We start from the raw sequence: 24,411 nt of genomic DNA on the forward strand, positions 1-24,411 counted from the left end.
GGACCAAGCCTGCCCATAGAAGTCCATGGATCCGTGAAAACCACTGACACAACACAGATGGCATTCGTGTTGTATCCGACTAATAGGAGATTCTTTGGAAATTAATTTTCAGCTAAGCAACTTTTGTGAATTACAGATGACACATGGATGGTAAAAACTGACACATGGACCAACCACAGATCCTTTGCGGATTAAATACATACGCTTTTTTTCATAGAGGTGACACTGACACGGAAATGTGAATGAAGCCTTAGGCCTCTTGCACACGACCGTATGCCCTCCGAGACATACAGTCCGTGAGCGGGCCGTATGTCCTGGAGCGGCATTGATCGTGCGCACTATGATCTTATGAGTACTGCACAATAGCCCCGCGGGCGGCCAACGTGCACAGCATCATTGTAATCTATGATGCTGTGTGCTCCTGATCAATGCCGCTCCAGGATATATGGCCCGCTCGCGGACCGTATGTCTCGGAGGGCATACGGTTGTGTGCAAGAGGCCTTAGGCCCCTTTCACACGGGCCAGTTTTCCGCTTGGGTGCAATGCGTGAGGCGAACGCATTGCACCGGCACTGAATCCGGACCGCAGATGAGCGGTGATTTTCATGCATCACTTGTGCGTTGCGTGAAAATTGCAGCATGCTCTATATTGTGCACTTTTCACGCAACGCAGGCCCCACAGAAGTGAATGGGGATGCGTGAAAATCGCAAGATCCGCAAGCAAGTGCGGATGCGGTACGATTTTCACGCACGGTTGCTAGGAGACTATCGGGATGGGGAACCGATCGTTATTATTTTCCCTTATAACATGGTTATAAGGGAAAATAATAGCATTCTGAATACAGAATGCATAGTACAATAGCGCTGGAGGGGTTTAAAAAAATTTAAATTAAACTCACCTCATCCACTTGTTCTCGCAGCCCGACTTGTCTTCTTTCTTCTTCTTTGAGAACCTGGGAGAAAAGGACCTTTGGTGCCTTCACTGCGCTCATCACATGGTCCATCACCATGGTCTTTTTCTCCCAAGTCATCAAAGATGAAGAAAGAAGAGAAGTTGGGCTGTGAGAACAAGTGGATGAGGTGAGTTTAATATATATATTTTTTAACCCCTCTATCCCTAATTTACTTAGCATTCTGTATTCAGAATGCTATTATTTTCTTTTATAACCATGTTATAAGGGAAAATAATAAAATATACAGAACACCTAACCTAAACCCGAACTTCTGTGAAGAAGTCCGGGTTTGAGCCTGGGTACCAAATTCCGTTTTTTCTCACACGCGTGCAAAATGCATTGCATTTGCGCGGAAAAAGCTGAAGAACGCAACGCAATCGCATATAAAACTCACCCCACTCACAGGCAAAATCGCACATTTTCCCACAACGCACCCGCATCCTATCCGGCCCTCACACGCGACGCCCGTGTGAAAGAGGCCTTAGGCTGATGTTTCGGACATTTTTTTAAGGGGGTTCTAGTGTGTTTTTTTTTTTAGCTAAAAACGCCAGTTCCAGATGACGATTAGAACGGCTATAAGGAATTTTTTTTTTTCCGTGTTGGTGATTTTTTATCCTTGAGGTGTGTTAATTTTTTTTACATTTATTTTAAGCATGCTTTGGGTCTGATGTTTTTTTTTCTCCCATAGACCTCCATTGTGTTTCTTCCAAAAAACGTATGTCCGATGTGTGTTGACACATTGGGGAATTTTTCTATGAGAACACATCATTTGGACGTTTATTTATTTATTTATTGTTTAGCACGATAATATATCAGTTCTAATTCTGCAGAAACGCTGGGACTTGTAGTGCATCTCCTACGTGAGGGGCACTTGTTCCCTCAGGTGAAGGTCACGTGACTGGGATCCGGCTTCTTCAGGGCTTTTCTCACGTCCGGGGGGCGCGGCATCCTAACCTTTGATCTGATTGGCTCTGCGGCGTCCACGTGTCTAATCGCTCCCTAACTTCCGGCAACAAAAGCATCGTCACGTGATCTGGCTGTGTAAGTGGCTTATACTATGTATTCCTCTGTATGTGACCGGTGCCGGTTTAGCTCTGTCCTGTGTTGTGGGCGCCGCAGGTGTCTCTGGCTGCGGATAAGTCCTCGCCCGACTGAACGCCGAGTCGCCGGGCACACTCAGTAATGGCCGTGGGCTGTGAGCGGGTTATGTCTGTACCGTGCAGCAAGAGCCTGCTACGTGTGCAAACTACAAGTCCCAGCATGCTCTAAGAGATTGTGACTGTCAAGGAATGCTGGGTATTGTAGTTTCCTGACAACTATAGAGATGCATAATATCTTCCAACATTTTTTTATTTATTTTTACCCTAAACCACGCCTCTAACCCCACCCACTGCCCGTGTATTTACGCCCAGTCCCCTGTGTGCCCACCACACATAGCCAAATACCTTCTTAGTGCCCCCCACACACAGCAGAATGCCCCCTTAGTGCCCCCACGCACAGCTGAATGCCCTCTTAGTGTCCTCACGCACGGCAGAATGCCCCCTTAGTGCCCCCACACACAGCAGAATGCCCCCTTAGTGCCCCCACACACAGCAGAATGCCCCCTTAGTGCCCCCACACACAGCAGAATGCCCCCTTAGTGCCCCCACACACAGCAGAATGCCCTCCTAGTGCCCCCCCACACACACAGCAGAATGCCCTCCTAGTGTCCCCCACACACACAGCAGAATGCCCTCCTAGTGCCCCCCCACACACAGCAGAATGCCCTCCTAGTGCCCCCCACACACACAGCAGAATGCCCTCCTAGTGCCCCCACACACACACACAGCAGAATGCCCTCCTAGTGCCCCCCCACACACAGCAGAATGCCCTCTTAGTGCCCCCACACACACAGCAGAATGCCCTCTTAGTGCCCCCCCCCACACACAGCAGAATGCCCTCCTAGTGCCCCCACACACACACAGCAGAATGCCCTCCTAGTGCCCCCACACACACACAGCAGAATGCCCTCCTAGTGCCCCCACACACACACAGCAGCATGCCCTCCTAGTGCCCCCACACACACACAGCAGAATGCCCTCCTAGTGCCCCCACACACACACAGCAGCATGCCCTCCTAGTGCCCCCACACACACACAGCAGAATGCCCTCCTAGTGCCCCCACACACACACAGCAGCATGCCCTCCTAGTGCCCCCACACACACACAGCAGAATGCCCTCTTAGTGCCCCCACTCACACAGCAGAATGCCCTTGTAGTGCCCTCATACACAACAGAATGCCCCCTTAGTGCCCTCATACACAGCAGAATGCCCCCTTAGTGGCCTCATACACAGCTGAATTCCCTCTTAGTGCCCCCCACACACAGCTGAATGCCCTCTCAGTGTCCTCACGCATAGCAGAATGCCCCCTTAGTGCCCTCACACACAGCAGAATGCTCCCTTAGTGCCCTCATACACAGCAGAATGCCCCCTTAGTACCCTTATACACAGCAGAATGCCCCCTTAGTGCCCTTATACACAGCAGAATGCCCCCTTAGTGCCCTCATACACAGCAGAATGCCCCCTTAGTGCCCTCATACACAGCAGAATGCCCCCTTAGTGCCCACATACACAGCAGAATGCCCCCTTAGTGCCCTCATACACAGCAGAATGCCCCCTTAGTGCCCTCACACACAGCAGAATGCCCTCTTTTTGCCCTCATACACAGCAGAATGCCCTTTTATTGCCGTCACACACAGCAGAATGCCCTCTTAGTGCCCCCACACACAGCAGAATGCCCCCCTAGTGCCCCCCACACACAGCAGAATGCCCTCTTAGTGCCCCCCACACACAGCAGAATGCCCTCTTAGTGCCCCCCCACACACAGCAGAATGCCCTCCTAGTGCTCCCCACACACACACCAGAATGCCCTTTTGGTGCCCCCCCCCCACACACACACAGCAGAATGCCCTCCTAGTGCCTATCTGAGCTAGTCCTGCAAGGCATTGTGACAGGTGTATCCTGTAATTCCCTTTGAAGGACTCACGGAGCGGGCACAGGATCTTCTTGATACTTGATATTGGACAGTGGTTCCTGAGGAGTAGAAAAGACTGACCATCAAAGCGGAAGAAAAACTGCACAGGAGAGGACAGCAATGAGAGGTGACCGAATGTGAATAATAACTTCTTGTCTTGCTTATTGCAGGGTCAACGTGATACTAACAAAGTGAATGAATGGAGGCCAGAAATGACCTTAAGTTTCAAGGTAAAACTACATTTCCCAGGAATGTATAAAAATACTTTTTCCATGAAAAAGCATAAGAAATTAGCCCAGGAAACGTATTCAATACTATTTATCTGTCAGCAGTTTTGCACCTATGACACCGGCTGACCTGTTACATGTGCACTTGGCAGCTGAAGGCATCTGTGTTGGTCCCATGTTCATATGTGCCCGCACTGCTGAGAAAAATGATGTTATAATATATGCAAATGAGCCTCTAGGAGCAACGGGGGCGTTACCATTACACCTAGAGGATCTGCTCTCTCTGCAACTGCTGCCCTGTCTTCACTTTGATTGACAGGACCAGGTGTGATGATGGTTTTACCTGCTGTCCTGTCAATCGAAGTGCAGAGGACGCAGCAGTTGCACACAGAGAAGAGCCTCTAGGTGTAATTCTACCAGTGGCGGATCCAGAGCCTGGTCTCGGGAGGGGCACTTCCAGATTGTTTTGTGGCGGCGGACAGAAAATAATGTGGTGCTTATAGAACAGACTATTTTATTCAACCTATCGTACAGCTCTAACTTTATTTAAAAAGAGAGGTGGACAGTATATACTGTATGAGGCAGCGGAGATGAGGTGGACAGTATATACTGTATGAGGCAGCGGAGATGAGGTGGACAGTATATACTGTATGAGGCAGCGGAGATGAGGTGGACAGTATATACTGTATGAGGGAGAGGAGAGGTGGACAGTATATACTGTATGAGGCAGCGGAGATGAGGTGGACAGTATATACTGTATGAGGCAGCGGAGATGAGGTGGACAGTATATACTGTATGAGGCAGCGGAGATGAGGTGGACAGTATATACTGTATGAGGCAGCGGAGATGAGGTGGACAGTATATACTGTATGAGGGAGAGGAGAGGTGGACAGTATATACTGTATGAGGCAGCGGAGATGAGAGGTGGACAGTATATACTGTATGAGGCAGCGGAGATGAGGTGGACAGTATATACTGTATGAGGCAGCGGAGATGAGGTGGACAGTATATACTGTATAAGGCAGCGGAGATGAGGTGGACAGTATATACTGTATGAGGCAGCGGAGATGAGGTGGACAGTATATACTGTATGAGGCAGCGGAGATGAGGTGGACAGTATATACTGTATGAGGCAGCGGAGATGAGGTGGACAGTATATACTGTATGAGGGAGAGGAGAGGTGGACAGTATATACTGTATGAGGCAGCGGAGATGAGGTGGACAGTATACACTGTATGAGGCAGCGGAGATGAGGTGGACAGTATATACTGTATGAGGCAGCGGAGATGAGGTGGACAGTATATACTGTATGAGGCAGCGGAGATGAGGTGGACAGTATATACTGTATGAGGCAGCGGAGATGAAGTGGACAGTACATACTGTATCAGGCAGCGGCGAGGTGAGGTGGACAGTACATACTGTATCAGGCAGCGGCGAGGTGAGGTGGACAGTATATACTGTATGAGGCAGCGGAGATGAGGTGGACAGTATATACTGTATGAGGCAGCGGAGATGAGGTGGACAGTATATACTGTATGAGGCAGCGGAGATGAGGTGGACAGTATATACTGTATGAGGCAGCGGAGATGAAGTGGACAGTACATACTGTATCAGGCAGCGGCGAGGTGAGGTGGACAGTACATACTGTATCAGGCAGCGGCGAGGTGAGGTGGACAGTATATACTGTATGAGGCAGCGGAGATGAGGTGGACAGTATATACTGTATCAGGCAGCGGAGAGGAGAGGTGGACAGTATATACTGTATGAGGCAGTGGAGAGGTGAGGTGGACAGTATATACTGTATGAGGCAGCGGAGATGAGGTGGACAGTATATACTGTATCAGGCAGCGGCGAGGTGAGGTAGACAGTATATACTGTATGAGGCAGTGGAGAGGTGGACAGTACATACTGTATGAGGCAGCGGAGATGAGGTGGACAGTATATACTGTATGAGGCAGTGGAGAGGTGGACAGTACATACTGTATGAGGCAGCGGAGATGAGGTGGACAGTATATACTGTATCAGGCAGCGGAGAGGAGAGGTGGACAGTATATACTGTATGAGGCAGCAGAGAGGAGAGGTGGACCGTATATACTGTATCAGGCAGCGGAGAGGAGAGGTGGACAGTATATACTGTATGAGGCAGCGGAGAGGTGAGGTGGACAGTATATACTGTATGAGGCAATGGAGAGGAGAGGTGGACAGTATATACTGTATGAGGCGGTGGAGAGGTGGACAGTATATACTGTATGAGGCGGTGGAGAGGTGAGGTGGACAGTATATACTGTATGAGGCGGTGGAGAGGTGGACAGTATATACTGTATGAGGCGGTGGAGAGGTGGACAGTATATACTGTATGAGGCGGTGGAGAGGTGGACAGTATATACTGTATGAGGCGGTGGAGAGGTGAGGTGGACAGTATATACTGTATGAGGCGGTGGAGAGGTGGACAGTATATACTGTATGAGGCGGTGGAGAGGTGGACAGTATATACTGTATGAGGCGGTGGAGAGGTGGACAGTATATACTGTATGAGGCAGGGCCAGTCTGATCACACTCTGCACTGAGCAGAGAGATGGCAGCACTCCCCCCGCACCGCAGAGACAGCACAGGACCCCACACCTTACCGCAGAGTACAGATGTAATGGTTCCTGAATCACAGTATTATGCTATAGCTTTAGGACCTCATTAAATGGCCTGTTAGAGGAGACCCCCTAGCAGGGCGCAGAATTATACTCCTTACAGGTCCCTTGTACCACTGAAGAAACAGACCTGCCTTTTTTAGTGGCTAGCAGTAAGACTTTTATTTTTTTTAGCCCTAAATATTAGAAACTGGTGATGTTTCTTTGTCCATTGGTCACGGGGTTTGTGAGTTTTACCTAACGCTGCCCGCAGGATGATCAGTCAGTAAGTCTTACCGCTAGCCACTAAAAGCAGGTCTGGTTCTTCAGTGGAAAATGATCATTCCAAGAGGGTCACAAAATGTTTGTCATTCCATAGCTGTACTATTATCTCTTAGCTTAGTCTCTGACTCACACACCCTGCCGTGCTGGCTGCAGGCGCTCGCATCACACGCCGGCTGCAGGCAGAAACGCTCTGTCTCCTCCGGCACCGCGGCTGTGGCCGGTCTCTTGTGTCAGCGTGCGCAGACTCACACACCCTGCTGCAGGCGCTCACGCAGGCTCCCGACACTGTGTGTGAGCAGAAGAAGCGCTCTGTCTCCTCCCCGCGCCGCGGCTGTGGGCGGTCTCTTCAGGTCCCGCGGCAGTTTGTAACCTTCTTGTCCCTAGTCTTCTTCCTTCCCCTGCTACTCTGCTTGTAGTGGCGCGGCAGCCAGCACTGGTTTAGGAAAGGGGAAGTAGGGCGATCGGAAGCCCTCTCTCTCACTATATTCTCGAGGGGAAGGGGGCGCATTTGATCTGTTGCCCCCCCCCCCCCATGATCCGCCAGTGAATGGTAACGCCCCTGTTGCTCCTAGAGGCTCATTTGCATATATTCCATCATGAACATGGGGCCAACACAGATGCCTTCAGCTGCCAAGTGCACATGTAACAGGTCAGCCAGTGTCAGAGGTACAAAACTGCTGACAGATGCCCTTTAATTGGGCTGAAATAGGAATCTGCTGTAGAAACAGCATCAACCGTGGGGCAACAGCTGTAATATCTGCTCTACACCTTGAGCAGAATTCGATTTTATATTTTCCACATATAAATGTATTTTTTTTTAGAAAAATCTGATTAATAAAGCAGTTGAATATCGGACTCATTTGACACTGATTGCTACAAATACAAGCCAAACAGCTATACCTTTTATACATAACGCTTTCAGTGTTATCCAGCACATTCCAGACCTCTAAGGGTTACATAGCATCATAAATCAGTAAAATGCTATGCGACCCCGGGAGTGCTGGAAGTTCAGGACCGGAGCTGTCTTGTACACTCCAGACTCAGAGCGTGAGTATTAGGGTCCATTCACATGTCCGTAAGTGTTCTGCGGATCCGCAAAACACAGACACTGGCAATGTGCATTCCGCAATTTGCAGGACTGCACATCGCCGGCACTATAATAGAAAATGCCTAAACTTGTCCGCAATTGCGGATAAGAATAGGACCTGTTCTATTTTTCTGCAGAAACGGAGGCACGGATGCGGAAGTGCGGATCCGTAATTGCGGATGCGGACAGCACATTCCGGCCCCATTGAAAATGAATGGGGCTGCACCCGTTCCGCAAAATTGCAGAACGGATGCGCACCCATTTTGCGGACGTGTGAATGGACCCTTAGGCTCCTTTCACACTTGCGTTTTTGCTGGATCCGGCAGGGCTCAGCAAAAACGCTTCTGTTACCGATAATACAACCATTATTAATGGATCCGTTTGTATTATCTGTAACATAGCCAAGACGGATCTGTCATGAACGCCATTAAAAGTCAATAGGGGACGAATCCGTTTTCTATTGTGTCAGAGAAAACGCTTGTTGCAGTTTTCTCTCCGGTATGAGAACGCAACCAAACAGAACGGAGTGCATTTTGGAGCCTTGCGTTCTGTTCAGTTACGTTTTGTCCACATTGACAATGAATGGGGACAAAACGGAAGCGTTTTTCTCTGGTATTGAGATCCTATGACGGATCTAAATACCGGAAAAGATAAACGCTAGTGTGAAAGTAGCCTTACTCGCTCGTCTGAAAGCGGCCTAAGGGTATATCAGACCGCCACATTTTCTGTCTGATAACTGCTAACGAGCGTTCCTATGAGCACTCGTTAACAATCACCTGGCAGTCTAATACTACCTCTAAATGTCCAATGAACTAGCTCGTTCCTCGGGCAGTCCAGCTCTTGCTTTGTCTAAGGCTCCATTCACACTTCCGTAACGTGTTTCTCTGATCCGTGGATCCGCAAAACACGGACAGCGGCAATGTGCGTTCCGCATTTTGCGGCCCGCACATTGCCGACACTAATTGAATAAGCCTATTCTTCTCCGCAATTGCGGACAAGAATAGGGCATGTTCTATTTTTTTCGGGAACAGAAATGCGAACCCGGAAGTGCGGGTCCGCATTTCCGGAGCCGGGCCGCACATCGTGCGGCCCCATAGAAATGAATGAGTCCGCAATTCTGTTCTGCAAAATGCGGAACGAAATTGCGGACGTGTGAATGGACCCTTATAGCGATCTGCCTCCGGCACACCTGGATGGGGACGAGCGATGGCCTAGTGATCGCTCCTCCCCATGTTGCGGAGGACATGGCTGCATGTAATGGCAGCGGTGTCCTCTGCTAGCTATCTGCCAACTCCCAGGAGGGAACGCTTCCCTCCCGACAATCAGTAGCGGTATCGGGCTGCGTAATACACCATTTATTCACACAGTCAGTGTTTTGCTCAGTGATTTCCAGTAGTGATTATGAGCCAAATCCAGGCGTGACGCCTTCACAGAGATAAGGGACAGATCTGCACCTGTTCTGTGTTTAGAGCCGCACCTGGTTTTGGCTACAAATCACTGATGGAAATCGCTGACGAACACTGACGTGTTAATGAGGCCTATGTCTGTGTAGGCTTTACTCCTGGTTGTGGCTCACAATCACTGATGGAAATCACAGATTAAACACTGACCAAACTCTTGACTGTGTGAAAGCGGCCTTAGGCTTCTTTCACACGTCTGTGTCCATGATGACATCTGTGACAAGATGGTCAGTGGTTCATCTGTGACCATTTTTTCGCTCTCCATGTGTCACCTGTGGTTCATGGACACTGCTAGGCTGAAAATTAGTTTCCCCACGCATCTCCTAGCAATGGTCCTTGAAAGTCAGTGGCAAAACACAGATGACATCCATGTTTTGTCAGTGGCTTTTTACAGACCCTTAGACTTCAATGGTCTTATTTGGTCCGCATCATGCACCAAAGTGTTGCATGTCTCCATGGTTTTTCCACTGATCCACGGTCAGCGGGGAATCACTGATGTGTGAATAAATACATTAAAATCAATGGGTGCGTGTGCTGCCCATGGAGAACATGAGGTGTGACAGAAGCCTTCAAAGATGTCTGCCAGAGGTCAGTCACAGGTCTTCTATCCTGCATATTCATCGGGTTTTGATTTGTGCTTCTGCTGTTTATTTTAAGAATTTGATGATGCTACTAATCTACTAGCTGCAAACCCGGATGCCACTACTGTCAGTATTGGTGACCCAGATGAGACTGCGGGTATCCAGCAAGGGCACAGATCGAGAGAAGAAGAAGACGACCTGCTAGGCAATGACGATTCTGATAAGACAGAGGTAATGACAGAAAGTAGCCTGAACCCAAAAGAGCTGAATACTGGCCAGTTGACCTGTATCATGCTAAAGCTGACCATACAATTAGACGTAAGTCGTCCGAACCTGGTGATTTCGGCAGGGCTGTCTGACCCTGCAATGTGTATGAGAGCCTCCTGTCCCTCCCTAGACGGCTGATGTTGGGGGGTGATAAGGTTCGGCTGTTTGATTTCAGCATGCCTGATCCTGTTGTTCTTCGATTGGTAAGCCGCCAACAGAGGTGTCTGACAGCAGCTTTGTCCCCTTTCCCTATTCAGAACACGTGCATGCTCAGCCAAACGTGCTTCTGCATGGCGGGATCGTGCAACATAGATGTTGGCCAGACAACGGGTATCTCATGTCTATGTCCAGCCTAAGCCTTCCAGTGTACTGCCAGATTATAGCTCAATATGTCAACTGAGTGTTGGAAGTAAAGGGACATTAAAGGGGTTCTCCGGGCTTTTAATATTGATGATCTATCCTCAGGGTAGGTCATCAATATCAGATCGGCTGGGGTCCGACACCCGGCACCCCCACCGATCAGCTGTATGAGGAGACGGTGCGCAGTGTGCACGTGCCGTCTCCTTTCTCTCATCCTGCCCGCTGCTGCGGTCTATGGACTTCCATAGACAGCAGCGATGAGCAGGAAGAGAAAAAGGAGACGGCACGTGTGCACTGATACAGATGATCTGCGGAGGTGCCGGGAGTTGACATTGACAACCTATCCAGAGGATAGATCATCAATATTAAAAGCCCGGAGAACCCCTTTAAAGGGGTTGTGCCAAGAAGGAAAGTTATTCTCCATCCACAACATGGAGTGGCAGGATTTCAGTCTGTCCCTTAGAGAATGAATGAAATGGCAGGAGGCATGCGTGGTCTGCTCTTCATTCAGAACGGGAACATGGGACCCCATTCTTGGGATCGTTGGGGGCCCCAGCGGTTGAGCCCCCACTAATCACTTAGTTATCCTCCATCCACAGCATGGAGTGGCAGGATTTCAAGCTGTCCCTTAGAGAATGAATGAACTGGCAGGAGGCATGCGTGGTCTGCTGCTCCGTCAGGGCAGGAACATGGGACCACCATTCTCAGGATCGATGGGGGACCCAGCGATCAAACCCCCACTGATCAGTTGGTTATCTCCTATTCTGGTAATAGGGGATAGCTTGTATATTTGGCACAGCCCCTTATAAAAGCTTAGGCACAGTTTTAGTAGCTAAGATCTTCTTTCTCCACAAGAAAGAGCAAGCCTAGGTCCCAACCTGGTCCCTGGCTTTAATTTTTACCTATTGTTGTGGTTGTCAGTGGATGAAAAGGGGAAGAGAAATGGGATACAAGCTACATGTCTATGGCTGGAATACCTCTTTCATGTAACTGTCATTTCTTAAAACATTTGACATGTCAGAAGTTTTGATCTGTGAGGGTTCAGATGCTTAGAACCCCACTCATTGCTAAAATGCTCAGAACCAAAGGTGCGTCACACCCCGCTGAGCTCATCTACCCTTCACTTTAGCAATCAGTGGGGGTCACAGCTCCTGAACCCCCACAAATTAAAACTTCTGAATTGTCACGTCATGTCATGTCAAAGGTTTCCTCAGGTGACAGTTACAATGTAAAGGTGTAGTGCTAGTATATTGATGACTTATCCTCAGGGCAGGTCATCAATATCAGATTGGAGGGGGTCTGACTCCCGGGACAGCCACCGATTGCGGTATAGAGAACACAAGTTCCCTGTTCTCCTGACAGGCGGAGGTTTCAGATGTGGGACCCTCATCTATCAGACATTTCCGATGTACAGTATGTTATAGAATTTGTAAATTATGTTAATTTATTAGCGCTTTCTCAATTATAAGTGGGAACTACTTGTGCTCGAGATTGATCGAGGGCCGATCTTCCAGACCACCCCTGGCCTGAATTTAAAGGGGTATTCCCATCACATACAATGGGGGCATATTGATAGGATTGTCTGATAGGTGCGGGTCCCACCTCTGGGACCTGCACCTACAAGAAGAACGGAGCGGGGAGAGCCGTGGCTGGAGGACCCCGGGTTTCCCGGGGTCTGTCCACCACCAAGCACTGCTTCCCATACAAGTGAATGGGAGCGCACCACGCAAGCGCCCCCTACTCCTGTTCGTTTCTATGGGGCAGATGGAAATAGCCGAGCCAGCTCTCGGCTATTTTCAGCGGCCCCATCGAAATGAATGGAGGACCCCCATTTGAAGATGGAAATAGTGGGCGTTGGGAAAACCTATATACAAATAGTAGAAGGAGCTCGCCCTCCTCCAAGCAAGTATGTATAAAGTAGCTATGTAAAGGTACCTTTAGACGGGACAATTCAGCAGGCGATTGTTGGGAAGGAAGCGTTCCTTCCCAGCAGTCGCCTGCTCCTCAGTGAAGGAGACCGCCACATTTACATTCAGCGTTCTCCTCCACAGTATGGGGAGTAGTGATGCTGTCGCTCGTCCCCATACAGAATCATTGTTTGCCGGCTGCAGAGCGTGTTTAGATGGCACGATCTTCTGCTGGCAAACAACAATTTAGGTGCCTACACCAACTATCCAATTACCGGATTCTCAGCCAGTGTAAAGGGCCCCTAAGGAGTTAAATAAGTGCAAAAAATGGTTGTGTAACGCCTCATAGTGTACATCCGATGTGTTTTGTGTCGTACAGCTGCTTGCAGGACAAAAGAAGACCGCTCCTTTCTGGACATTTGAGTACTACCAGACGTTCTTTGATGTTGACACGTACCAGGTGAGTACTGGTTTCCACTGGTTGCCGTGAAATGTTATTGCGTTCATGGCTCTGATTACCCAATCTATTTGTCATAACAGGTTCTTCACAGGATAAAAGGTTCTGTTTTACCAATCCCTGGAAGGAACTTTGTACGGTTGTATGTAAGAAGTAACCCAGACCTTTATGGTAAGTGTTAGGGATCTCAGTTCCACTCCATTTTACACGTTAAAGTGTAACTGCCATTTCACTACCAAAAATGAACTTCCTAATATATGTGATGCTGAAGAGAAGATATTCATGAAGCTGCCTTTTTCAGCTAATTTTACCTTTCTGATGTCTGTATTCAGCCCTTAGCAACTCTGTGCCTCTAGTTTCAGCAACTTCCTAAGATGGCCTCTGCTGCTCTTCCTGTGATGATCTTTGCCCTTCCTTGAGGCCATCCTGTATTTCCCTCACTTCCCATAAGCCCTTGCTCTCCTCACATGAACTAGCAGTACCAATCAGAATGCAGATAACTTCCCACAGTACCCAGAGCAGTGTGTATCCTCACATACAGCTAACCAGAGACAAGCCCTTTACATTTAAATCAGTAAGCATTTCTTTTAACCTCTTAATAGCCAGCTGTCCCTCATTCTCTCCCAGACTGACATGGGGGGGTGGGGGGGGGGCTGCTTTAGCTGCTTATATCCCTGGTTTGGTACCAGCTAGGGCAGGCATCCTCAAACTGCGGCCTTCCAGCTGTTGAAAAAATACAACTCCCATAATGCCCTGCTGTAGGCTGATACCTGTAGGCTGTTCAGGCATGCTGGGAGTTGTAGTTTTGCAACAGCTGGAGGGCCACAGTTTGAGGATTCCCGAGCTAGGGTAATATGGGCTTTGTATTGTCTGAAAGCTGACATTCCAAGCTTTCAGACAATACCTGAATGACATAAGGGCTGTTTCACACGAGCGGAAAGAGAGAGGCTGTTTCACAGAGAGGCACGGAGCATTATCAGTCATGTTAATGCTCCGTGCCTCTGCAGTCTGCATAAGGTTTTGGCACTCTTACACGGAGCGGATGCCACGCACGGCATCCGCTCGTGTGAAACAGCCCTAAATCTGTTCAGTACAGAGGAAGATATCAATGATAGAAATCGGGATGCTGTGAATGAAGCTGAAAGTAAAAGCAGATTTTACCCGCGATTATTCCCGACTCTGTTTCTAACAGTGATTTCTCCTCTGTTGCTTGGAGTAGAGCTGTCATTCTGGTTTTGTACGAAAGCCTGGACTGTCAGCTTTCAAACCAAACTAGTTGCATATTTGCTGCTACCATTGTGAAGATATCACCATCTGCCTCAGCCCAGGTCCAGACTGTCAGGGCTGAGCTCCTCGACCCAGAGCTCGTCCGTCTCTTGTTATAATTCTGAGAAGACGGACTGCACATGGCAACGCTGTGAGATGAGAGCTGCTGAGTAGGAAAGTAGCATGCATCTGTGGGAGTTATTAGCAGGTAAAACTGAAAATGATCAAATTTTAAATCACAAAAGCACTTATACAGCAGGGTGTACTATACCATTATGGAATAAAAAATGAAACGGCAGTTACACTTTAAATACATGTATAAATAATTACAGTTCTTCTTCATTAACTTATTATTTTGTCATAGCCTTCAGTGATTTGTTGTGTACACAGGCTCAGTGACTCATAGTGGCGGGCAGCTTTTCCCGGTATTGGCGTTTCACTTGAATACTGCATTATGTATGAGGAGAGAATAATTACAGATGAACCACTGATTAACAAGGTGCTCCTCAGTAAGTGCAGGTTTTGAAAATGGTCCCCAGCACCTCCATACTCGGGATTGATGAACTGTACAGCCCACCCCCTGCTGCCTGTTTATAGTAGAGGACAGTCATTGCAATTTGATATTACTTTTTAAAGCCAGCCTTAAAGGGGTTTTCCAAGTGTTTTTTTTACTGATATCCTCTGGATAGGTCTTATCTGATTGGTGGGGATCCAACACCCGAGATCCCCGCCGATCAGCTGAGAAGGCAGCGGTGCTCGCAGTAGCGCTGAAGCCTTCCCTCTGCTCACCAAGCACAGCGCCGTACATTGTATAGTGGCTGCACTTGGTATCGCAGCTCAGCCCCGTTCACTTCAAAGGGACTGAGCTGTGCCTAGGTGTAATCAGTGATTGGTAGCATTCTCTGTGTAAAGCCTGTATTAGACAGCCCAATGTGGCATACAATATCCCAGAGGGAAACACTCCCTCCCAGCAATCGCCTGCTCGCTAGCGGAGGAGACCGCTGCTCTTACATGCAGTGATCTCCTCCGCAGCATGGGGAGGAGTGATCACTATGTCATCGCTCATTCCCATGCTGTATAGTGGTTTGCCGGCGTCAACGATAATTTTAAATTTTTTTTTAAAGATTTAGGGCTCCCATAATGGCGGCAGTATTACAATGCAAGATGATCGCTTGTTAGCGATCATCTGCCAAAAAATCGGCAGGTGTAATATACGGTAGGCTTAAGTGTGTATACAGAGATAGCTGTACACAGGCTGGTCCTAAGTAAAAAAAAAAAAGCAGAGATATAAATTACAAGTTATACTGATTCTTTTCCCACAAAACTATATATCAATCGGCTCCGCTCCTCCTGCTCTAGAACCTGCTGCATTGCATTTTGTGGTGACAGGTTCTCTTTAAGATCACATAACATGAGCATTATGCATCCAATTATTTTAATTTCTTTCTTTACAAGGTCCTATCTGGATTTGTGCCACACTGATCTTCACCATCACAATCAGTGGGAATTTTTCCAATTTCTTACTGCACAGGGGAGAACCTCAGTACCACTATGTGCCAGAGTTTAGAAAAGGTGAGTTTCAGATCACTGACAGCCAGCTGGACCTCAAAACTTAAAAGGTTGGCATTGTAAGGTATTAAAGGGGCTGCAGCGGTCACGTGACCATGGATGGGGGTGAAACGGCAGTACTTTCAAAAGGTGTTGTGTTTTTTTTTTAAGACAACCCATTTAACGTAAAAGAAATATTAGAATGAAAATTCATAATTTTGCCGTTTTGTAAGAACGTGTAGGGGGTCATTTACACAAATGTACAGCTAATAAGATCAATTCTCCAGCCTGGTGTACTAGGGACTAAATATAGCAGTGCATGGCTGGATAAATGCTAGATTGTGGGGGGTGCTGCTCTATGTAAACTCCTCTTAGCTCCGGTTGGACAGCTGATAAAGGCCCAGCAGTCGGACACCCCCTTATTTAACTGTATATCATATTATTGGCTGTAATGCCCCTTTAAATAGCGATATGTCCTACACCTGTGGCTCGCCTGCCAGATCTTGTCTGGATTTCCGTGCTGTTATCAGATGGCAGGCGGCATGTACCCACAGCAATACTCCTGGGTCATAATTCCTCTGCGCAAGTGTCAACAGATTGAAATAAGAAAACCTTTAGTATGGAAAAGATTTTCCTTTTTCCTCCTCTGGGATCCAATTTTTTTTTGGGGGCAAAACTATAGGCAGCTAAGGCTACTTTCACACCCGCATTTACATTTTCCGGTATTGAGATCCGGCAGAGGATCTCAATACCGGATAAAAACGCTTCCGTTTTGTCCCCATTCATTGTCAATGGGGAAAAAAACTGAACAGAACGGAGTGCACCAGAATGCATTCCGTTTGGTTGCGTTCTCATACCGGAGAGCAGACCACAGCAAGCGGCGGTTTTCTTTCCGTCATGGGATGCGGAGCAAAAGGGGTCCGGCATGACCCACAACACAAGTCAATGGGGACAGATCCGTTTTCTCTGACACAATAGAAAACGGATCCGTCCCCCACTGACTTTCAATGGAGTCCATAACGCATCCGTCTTGGCTATGTTAAAAGATAATACAACCAGATCCATTCATAACGGATGCAGATGGTTGTATTATCAGTAACGGAAGCGTTTTTGCTGAGCCCTGCCGGATCAGGCAAAAACGCAAGTGTGAAAGTAGCCTTACACCGATCACAAATAGGCTTGTGTAACCAAGCTGTAAATGTGTATTTCTGCTCACCCTTGCTGAATGTCATGTGCAGTCGGCTGATGATGGAGTCAAGGGGGAAATTTGGAGCTCCCATAATGTGGCAGGTTGACTGCTCTTAGCACATGGAGTATATAGTGTGTGACCCATATATACTGTAAATGATATAACAAGTCAGATGCCTATTAGCATGTATGCTGGATCTCTGAATCATCCATGTATTTACCACCTGTCCATAGGAAAGGTGATAAATATCAGATTGCAAGGAGCTCCAACTTCTCGGACCTCAGCGAACTTGGGGACCCCCATTCTTGGGATTCCTGTGGGTCTCTAGCAGGAGAACTCCTCTCTATGACATCCATATCCCCTAGCAGGGTACTTGGTAAGAAGTTGTCTTTAATGAGACGTTCCCTTCAAGAATACTGTACTTATGTATACTATAAGTGGATTCTTGATTATTAAATCACTTGAAGCTCAGTGGACCAAATGAGTCTTATTTTGGACTTATTGTAGTGTTCAAATATATAAGAATAAGCAATTATATTATAATGGGTTGAAGAAAAGAGTGTAAAAATGGGATGGGCAAAACGGACAGATTCAATCAAGAAATCCTCATCTTATTAAGAAGATTGAAGATCATCATTACCAGGAATAAAAATAGGCTTGTCTATAATTACTGATTATTTTGGCACGTTGTTGGAGAGGTTTCCCTCCCACTATCCTCAGCCTGAAATGACCATCGCTGTTAATTATAGGTTGTCCACGTGAGGTTCATCTTTTTTTAAATTGTTTTCTATGGCTTTATTCATAAGAAGAAGTCTTGCATAATGAGTAATTGTACAGCTGGGGAGTATCTGGCATCTGGTGGAGCACTGTTTCATGTAACAAGGGCCTTGCTTGTTACACCCAACACTAACCAGCAGATCTGGTGTCAGTCTGTGCTTAGGAGAAAATGTCTACATCACAAAGGAGTTGCCCAAGATTTTAATTTTCATGACCTATCTTTAGGATAGGCCATCAGTATCAGATTGGTTGAAGTCCAACTCCCGACCTGTTACATGTGCGCTTGGCAGCTGAAGACATCTGTGTTGGTCCCATGTTCATATGTGACCCCATTGCTGAGAAAAATGAAATTGTTATATATGCAAATGAGCCTCTAGGAGCAACGGGGGCGTTACCATTACACCTGGAGGCTCTGCTCTCTCTGCAGCTGCTACACCCTCTGCACTTTAATTCACAGGCCAGGCAGGCTGTGTGCGTCAGTGTCCAGCACAGGCACAGTACTGGAAGGATGCTCACCAGAAGCTCTCTTCTCTACTCTTTCCTGTACTGTGCTGGTTACTGAAGCACATGGCGCTTAGGAGAAGTCAGGGCCCGGCCTGATCATGTTTACACTGCCTGGTCCTGTCAATCAGATTAATGCAGAGCCTCTAGGTGTAATGGTAACGCCCCCGTTGCTCCTAGAGACTCATTTGCATATATTTCTCAGCAATGCGGGCACATATGTACATGGAAACCAACACAGATGCCTTCAGCTGCCAAGCGCACATGTAACAGGTCAGCCAGTGTCATAGGTACAAAACTGCTGACAGAGGCCCTTTCAGACTGCCACACTAGTCAGTTAATTTTCCTATCAGGATGTATATTGTGTAACCAGCGTTAGTCAGGAACGACTTCCCTGTTGCCAACCTTGTTTTTTTTCATTTTATTCTCACAGTATCCATTGCTGCCACTACCATCTATGCCTATGCCTGGTTGGTGCCATTGGCTCTTTGGGGTTTCCTATCTTGGCGACACAGTAAAGTAATGAGCATGGTGTCCTACTCCTTCATGGAGATCGTGTGCGTCTATGGCTACTCCCTCTTCATCTACATTCCCACGTCGGTGAGTGAACTCAAGAGTTGAACATGCTGTACCAAAACAGGCTAACCAATTCATCGGTGACTGTGCCTTCTTTAATTAAAGTGAATAGCGTTGGGTTAAAGATGAGGATCTGATATATGCAGAGGTTATCTCCTTAGGCTACTTTCACACTTGCGGCAGAGTGATCCGGCAAGAAGTTCAGTAGCCGGAACTGCCTGCCGGATCTGGCAAAACGTATGCCAACTGATGGCATTAGTAAGACTGATCAGTCAGAAAAATGCATTGAAATGCCGGCTCCGTCTTTCCGGTGTCATCCGGCAAAACGGATCCGGCATTTATTTTTTTCACTTTTTTTACCTTTTTCGGAAGGATGAATCCAGCATTCCGGTATTTTGAATGCCCTAATACATTCCTATGGAAAAAAATGCCAGATCCGTTATTCAGGCAAGTCTTCAGTTTTTTGGGCCGGAGATAAAACCGTAGCATGCTGCGGCTTTTATCTTTTGCCTGATCAGTCAAAATGACTGAACTGAAGACATCCTGATGCATCCTGAACGGATTGCTCTCCATTCAGAATGCATGGGGCTATGCCTGATCAGTTCTTTTCCGGCATTGAGCCCTTTTGACGGAACTCGGTGCCTGAAAAGAAAAACACTAGTGTGAAAGTGCCCTTACATAGGGAGCAAGTGTTACAGGGCTACCCTCATAGTACAGCCAAAGCCACAATCATCCTGTTACCTCTCTACACTCTGCAGACTTTCCATTGCTGATTTTCCAGCAAATCCACAAATCTGCAACAAAATACGTGTATTACATGCATATTTTCATATGATTTTTGGTGCAGATTTCACCCTGTGTTTGCATTGGTTGAAATCTGTAGTGAAAATTTGCAACAAATCTGCAAACAATTAAAATCTTCAAGTTTAGAAACTCTGTATTGTGCTGAAAATTGCAATTCTGCAGCATGTGCAGTCACCCTAAAAGTCAAATGCATACAAAAAATTAGGATACGATGCCAAAGTAAAAGACACAAGAAATGGTGTGCTTCAAGACGTACTGTCAGATCTTCTATTTTCTGATTGGCTATTGGTTATGTCTTCATTTTGTATAGATACTGTGGATTGTCCATTCTGAGATTCTCCGCTGGGTTCTCATGTCTTTAGCCATGTGTCTGTCTGGGGCTGTTTTAATGCTGACATTCTGGCCGGCTGTACGTGAAGATAATCGAAAAATCGCCATCTCCACGCTTGCGGCCATCATGCTGCTTCATGTGCTGCTGTCAGTTGGTTGTGGGGTAAGACAATGCAGAAAATTCCAGATTGATGTAATAAAGTTGCACAGGAAGCTGAGATCTGTACTGCTGTAAGTGGAGGGAATCTGTGCTTAATCTCTCATTGAAATGAATGGGACACATAGCTCCTTGTAGGTCCATGCGTTTTTGGTGCACTTTTTTGGCGCTGCTCTGCTTCGAAAAATGCCCATTGGTTAAAAAAAAACTGATTTTTAAGCATGTTTTTCAAAATTAGTCATGTGAACTGGCCCTAAGGCTACTTTCACTCTAGCGTTAATATTTTCCGGTATTGAGATCCATCATAGGGTCTCAATACCGGAAGAAAAACGCTTCCGTTTTGTCCCCATTCATTGTCAATGGGGACAAAACGTAACTGAACAGAACGGAAGGCTCCAAAATGCATTCCGTTCCATTCTCATACCGGAGAGCAAACCGCAGCAGGCTGCAATTTGCTTTCCGTCCTGGGATGCGGCGCAAAACCGATCCGGCATGATCCACAATGCAAGTCAATGGGGACGGATCCATTTCTCTGACACTATTTGACACAAATAGAAAACTGATCCATCCTCCATTGACTTTCAATGGAGTTCATGACGGATCCGTCTTGGGTATGTTAAATAATACAACTGGATCCGGACAAGAATAGGACATGCTCTATTTTTTTTTGCTGAGCCTAGGGCCGGAAATTCGGATGCGGACAGCACACTGTGGGCTGTCCACATCTTTTCCGGCCCCATTGAAAATGAATGGGTCCGCTATGCGGAACGGATCTGGACCATTCATACGGTCATGTGAATGGACCCTTAAGCTGTAGCCTGCTCTCCCTGCATCATTGGAGGCCATTTGGCACCAGGAGAGGTAAAAAACAGAGTGGGCTCAGCATGCATGTAAAACCTGCATTCCCTGAATTTAAGGGAGGCCAGTATGGCACCAGCGGAGGTAGTATTTAGTGTAGGTCCCTGTCCTAAAGAGAACGCCTTGTCATAGGCTTGACCATGGGTATAGCTGTTGCCGCTATGAGGCGGACACTAAGCACAAAGGTGTGAGCTCCTTCCCTTCAGCTATATCCTTGCTGCAAGGACTAAGCTAAATCAGTTAGTGCAAAAGCAGTAGGAGAAGCCAGACATAAGAAAATCACATTATGTGCAAACCCAGAACCACACAGGCCCATAAACAAAAAACTGTGTGGAAGCTGTGTCCCCCAATGAACGGAAGAGAAACAGATTTTACGGTGAATTCAAAAATCTAGTTTTCTCATCCGTCTCATTGGGGCACACAGGCATTGACCATAGGTTGTTCCAGAGCAATCCCCCTGCCAATCAGAGATCTGCTGTTTGCAAAACTCTAGGCCCCAAAGAAGCGTCAGAAGATGCAAAGCTGTGCACCCTGTAAAACTTAGCAAAAGTGTGCAAAGAAGACCAGGTAGCCGCCTTGCACACCTGAAGTGCCGAAGCCCCGTGATGCATCGCCCAAGAGGTCCCCACTGCCCGAGCCAAAAGAGCAGTCACCTGGAAGGGCGGGACCCGGTCCTTAACGCGGTACGCTTCCACAATGGCCAAACGTATCCATCTGGAAATGGAAGTCTTTGATGTTGCCAGTCCTCGTCTCGGCCCCTCCGGAATCACGAACATGGAATCCGTCCGCCTGAAAGTAAAGTTTGTGACGGGATATCACATACATCTTATAATGTTTATATTTGTTAATTCTTTTTGCAGCAATATTTCTTCGATCAACCAGAAAGTGACCATGCACAACACGCTGTAACGTCCATTATTAATGTGACCAAAAGGACACCACAGAGTCGCTAATGGGAGGTAATAACATTCGTCCTCTAATTTTGTAATGACGTCAAAAGAGTGCGCATGTTTGGAAGCAGCTTTGCAAATGTTCTTAATTAAAAAATTTCCTACCGTTTTTTGTATACCGCTCCTCCACAGAACCTATGCGACACCATGGTTACAGACTACAATTCTGTAGTTACTTCTTTCTAACATACCTAATGTATCTTAGCCAGGGTTGCACCACCAATGAGGCGAGGTGAGGCGATTGCCTCAGGCAGCACCAGATAGGGGCAAGATGGGAGCAGCAGAAGGGGGATTATTGGGGAGCACAGTGGGCACAGTATGTGGTGCTGCATTACCCTGTATGTTGTGTAGCTCTGTATGTAATGTTTTCCAAGTATGTCTTTAACAGTAAGGCTGGAGGGAAGGGGTTAGGTTAAGAAATTGGCATTGGGGGGTTGGGGTGCCTTTCAGTTTTTGCCTCGGGCAGCAGAAAGGCTAGGTGCACCCTTGATCTTTAGCAAGAAGGTTTGTCCAGTACATCTGTCTTCCACCTATCGGAGTATGCCAACGACTTATCCCTCTATCCATATTGAAATAAACATGAAGGCTTGGCCCCTGTTAGTGTGCAAATTTATGGGGAAGTTGTGGGAATAGGTGCTCAACCGGTGGCTTATGACCAGAATAAATGTGAGACATTAGCCCAGATTTACTAATGTGTCTGTGCCTAGAATCCATCTAAAAAGTGGTGGAGTTTTTCCAACTTTTTTATTTTATTTATTTTTTTATTTTTTGGGCTCATTGAAAAGGGGATGGGACCTTCCAGTAAGAGGGCGTGCCTTTGCTGTACAGAAGATGGTCCTAAGACGCAACATTTTGCCCTGATATTGTGCCACTATTCAGGCATAAAATTCTGTAAGCCAACCAACAGCTGGCATACGGATAGACATAAACTTTTGGTAGGATCTGCAGATAATTAATTTGTAATGTCTAGGTATAATAACTAGGGTAATACATTGAATAAAATTGACTATCTTTCAGAAAATTGTCTGACCATATATATTTTCATCTTCAGGTGTCATCACAGTCTCTCCGTTCACATCCATTCTTCAGGCTTATTTGGTGGAGGAAAGCTCTGTACTGGACCGGACGATGAGCTGCTCTGGGTTTTCCTTGTGCTTTATATTCTTTTATATAATAATTTACTGAATGAGCTAATTTTATTTTTATGAAAACTGAAGACGTGGCTGTGATTTTCACGTTATGGTGTGGTGATTGGGGGTCTAATAATGATCATTCTTTTGTTATTTATTCTTTTTATACATTTTTTTTGCTCTAATCTATCAGGCAGAGGTATTTATTTCAGATTAGGTTTTCCGGGAATATACATTCTTTGTGTAGGATAATTTAGAATCGGTAGTGGTCCTAACGCTGGCACTCCCATTGATCAGCAGAGAAATTTGGTCCGCAGTGTGTCACGGCTTCCTTGTTTTGCATTGATTGGACCATTCCCGATCACACGTGGATGGGGTTATGCCTGTGATGGCTAACCTCCGGCACTCCAGCTGTGGTAAAACTACAACTCCCAAGATGCACACTTGCTTGGCTATTCTCAGAACTCCATAGAAATGAATAGAGCATGCTGGGAGTCGTAGTTTCACCACAGCTGGAGTGCCGGAGGTTAGCCATCACTGGGTTATGCTATTAATATTTACTTCCAGTGAATCCCTTTTAAAGGAAATTTGCACTATTTAAAATATCATTTATTATTTATTACAACATGCCTTATTATAATACAACATTCTTGATTACATAGATTATTGGTGTTGAGCTTTTGGGATTGATATTGATCTGCAGTATCCCAACTTTATTTGCAGTTCTTCCACTTCATACAATGACCAGTCTCTCATGTATGAAGGTGAGTGCAGGCAAGAACGGGAAGTGTTGCCCATAGCAAACAATCAGCTCCAGTTTTTTATTTCTAAGCAAGTCAGAAAAAGTAACCTGTGATCATATGGGTTGCTGTCTCCAGTTCTCGTCTGCACTAGTTTTCATATACGAGTCTCCACCGCTGTAACCTGCTCTAAAGCAATTGATAAAGAGGAGACTTGAGGCCCTGACAGCAGATAAGGGGATGGCAATCATTTAATCAAGATGGTCTTCTGCAGAATCCTGTTTTCGATATCAATGAAACTTGTCTATTTAACCAAGAATAATCTAATAAAAAACACTCTATCCCAAATGAAGGGGCTGCATTGTTT

General features: G+C 46.8%; 1 protein-coding gene across 2 annotated transcripts; it reads left to right on the forward strand.

The window, feature by feature from the left end:
- Positions 1-1,858: 1,858 nt before the first annotated feature.
- Positions 1,859-24,411, forward strand: YIPF1 (Yip1 domain family member 1). 2 transcript variants are annotated; one of them, XR_006390814.1, is made up of 11 exons: positions 1,859-1,993; positions 4,137-4,196; positions 10,304-10,458; positions 13,141-13,221; positions 13,302-13,389; positions 15,940-16,056; positions 18,933-19,099; positions 20,190-20,372; positions 22,085-22,183; positions 23,226-23,680; positions 23,831-24,411. XR_006390814.1 is itself a non-coding variant. In XM_044300435.1 (10 exons), the coding sequence occupies exons 2-9, from the start codon at positions 4,166-4,168 to the stop codon at positions 22,175-22,177; spliced, it is 915 nt and encodes a 304-aa protein (XP_044156370.1). In that variant the 5' UTR covers positions 1,859-1,993; positions 4,137-4,165; the 3' UTR covers positions 22,178-22,183; positions 23,226-24,411. The 2 variants fall into 2 exon arrangements, 1 of the variants encoding a protein (XP_044156370.1); XM_044300435.1 differs by having other exon boundaries at positions 23,226-24,411.

Source organism: Bufo gargarizans, chromosome 7 (assembly GCF_014858855.1).
Source record: "Bufo gargarizans isolate SCDJY-AF-19 chromosome 7, ASM1485885v1, whole genome shotgun sequence".
NCBI classification, from domain to species: Eukaryota; Metazoa; Chordata; class Amphibia; order Anura; family Bufonidae; genus Bufo; species Bufo gargarizans.